This window comes from Triticum aestivum, chromosome 4B (assembly GCF_018294505.1).
Source record: "Triticum aestivum cultivar Chinese Spring chromosome 4B, IWGSC CS RefSeq v2.1, whole genome shotgun sequence".
NCBI classification, from domain to species: Eukaryota; Viridiplantae; Streptophyta; class Magnoliopsida; order Poales; family Poaceae; genus Triticum; species Triticum aestivum.
The window spans coordinates 552972926-552974470 of record NC_057804.1 but is presented as its reverse complement, the minus strand read 5'-3'; the positions used below and the strand labels follow the sequence as shown (position 1 = coordinate 552974470).

Sequence of the window (1545 nt, the reverse complement as noted above, 5' to 3'; positions counted from 1 at the left end):
TAGCAAGATGGGGTTGTACGATGCATTTGCCCCATCTTGAGGGGGAGTGTTGAGTTATATGTAACTAAGTAAATATGTAATTCGTGGAGGACTGGAGTGTAAGAATCACAATATTAAGAGAAGAGGGGCTCGCTCGAACAGAGCAGAAGGTCCCAGAGTTTTTCCCCATGTTCTTCCTGTCAAATCCCTAGAACTCGAATCCAAATATCTCCAAATCTCAACAATTTCAGAAACTTCAAGTGTTTCAATAACAAGATGTGAAGGTCAAATCAAAAAGATCAGTGCACTAGGCTTCAAAGAATACAAGATTCATTCCACTAGCATCACAGTGGAATAACATGTAATGGAACAAACTGAAAACTGGAGGAACAAATCGCCACTTATCAGGTTGCAAGAAATTTCTTTCAACGCGATAAGGTTTGCAAACAGCACGAGCGCAAAAGGCATCGCGAAGCACAAAATTCCAAGAAATTTCTATCTACGCAATGGGCATCACAAAGCACAAAATTAAGATCTGAGAGCCAACTTCCACATTGCTGATGGCAACAAGAGGGTAACATCAGACAGTACACTAGAACATAACACGGCCAAGCTACCACGAACGAGGGACCTTCCTACCACGATACAAGATCAGACACATGCTATGATGAAGCTAACATCTCTACACCTCCAGATCAGACAAATACGAGGCAACCTACGCCCTCTCGCCACGGATGCGGCGGGCGAGCTGGATGTCCTTGGGCATGATGGTGACGCGCTTGGCGTGGATGGCGCAGAGGTTGGTGTCCTCGAACAGCCCCACGAGGTAGGCCTCGGCGGCCTCCTGGAGCGCGGAGACGGCGGAGCTCTGGAAGCGGAGGTCGGTCTTGAAGTCCTGCGCGATCTCCCGCACCAGGCGCTGGAAGGGCAGCTTGCGGATGAGCAGCTCGGTGCTCTTCTGGTACTTGCGGATCTCCCGGAGCGCGACGGTGCCGGGGCGGAAGCGGTGCGGCTTCTTCACGCCGCCGGTGGCCGGGGCGGACTTGCGCGCCGCCTTGGTCGCGAGCTGCTTCCGCGGCGCCTTGCCGCCGGTGGACTTCCTCGCCGTCTGCTTCGTGCGGGCCATCGGGGCTGGCGGGTGGGGGTGGCGGGCTCGGGGTTGAGGCGACGAACTGCTTGGGAGATTTGGGGGCTGGGATGAGGAAGACGGGGAGGGGGTCCGGGGGTTTTAACGAGCGGGAGGAGGCGGCCGGTGGGCGCGAGTCTGGGGAAATTTTTGCGTTTCTGGGCGCGATGTGCTTCGGGAGGGGAGTGGAGTTCTGAGCGTTGGATCTGCGGGAAGTGGGTGGTGAGGATTAGTTTCAGATGAGTCACGCGGATCGTAGGGGAGCGATCCGTGGCGCGCTGGTTTCTCGATTTTGATTGGCTGGTTGCAGTGCAGCTGCGTTGTGTGCTCGGGCGTGCTGGAACTGTGGCCAGTGGCCTGCGTAGACCCCTCTTCGGTTCTCTTTTTTTAGGTGTTCTTCGGTTCTCTCATGAGTGGTGTGATGGAGCCCGGGCGGAAGC

The 1545-nt window shown here is 55.1% G+C and overlaps 1 protein-coding gene across 1 annotated transcript; it reads right to left on the bottom strand.

Moving 5' to 3' along the window:
• Positions 1-507: 507 nt before the first annotated feature.
• LOC123093219 (histone H3.2) lies at positions 508-1173 on the bottom strand. Its single transcript, XM_044515130.1, has one exon. The coding sequence runs from the start codon at positions 1103-1105 to the stop codon at positions 695-697; it is 411 nt and encodes a 136-aa protein (XP_044371065.1). The 5' UTR covers positions 1106-1173; the 3' UTR covers positions 508-694.
• Positions 1174-1545: the final 372 nt, after the last annotated feature.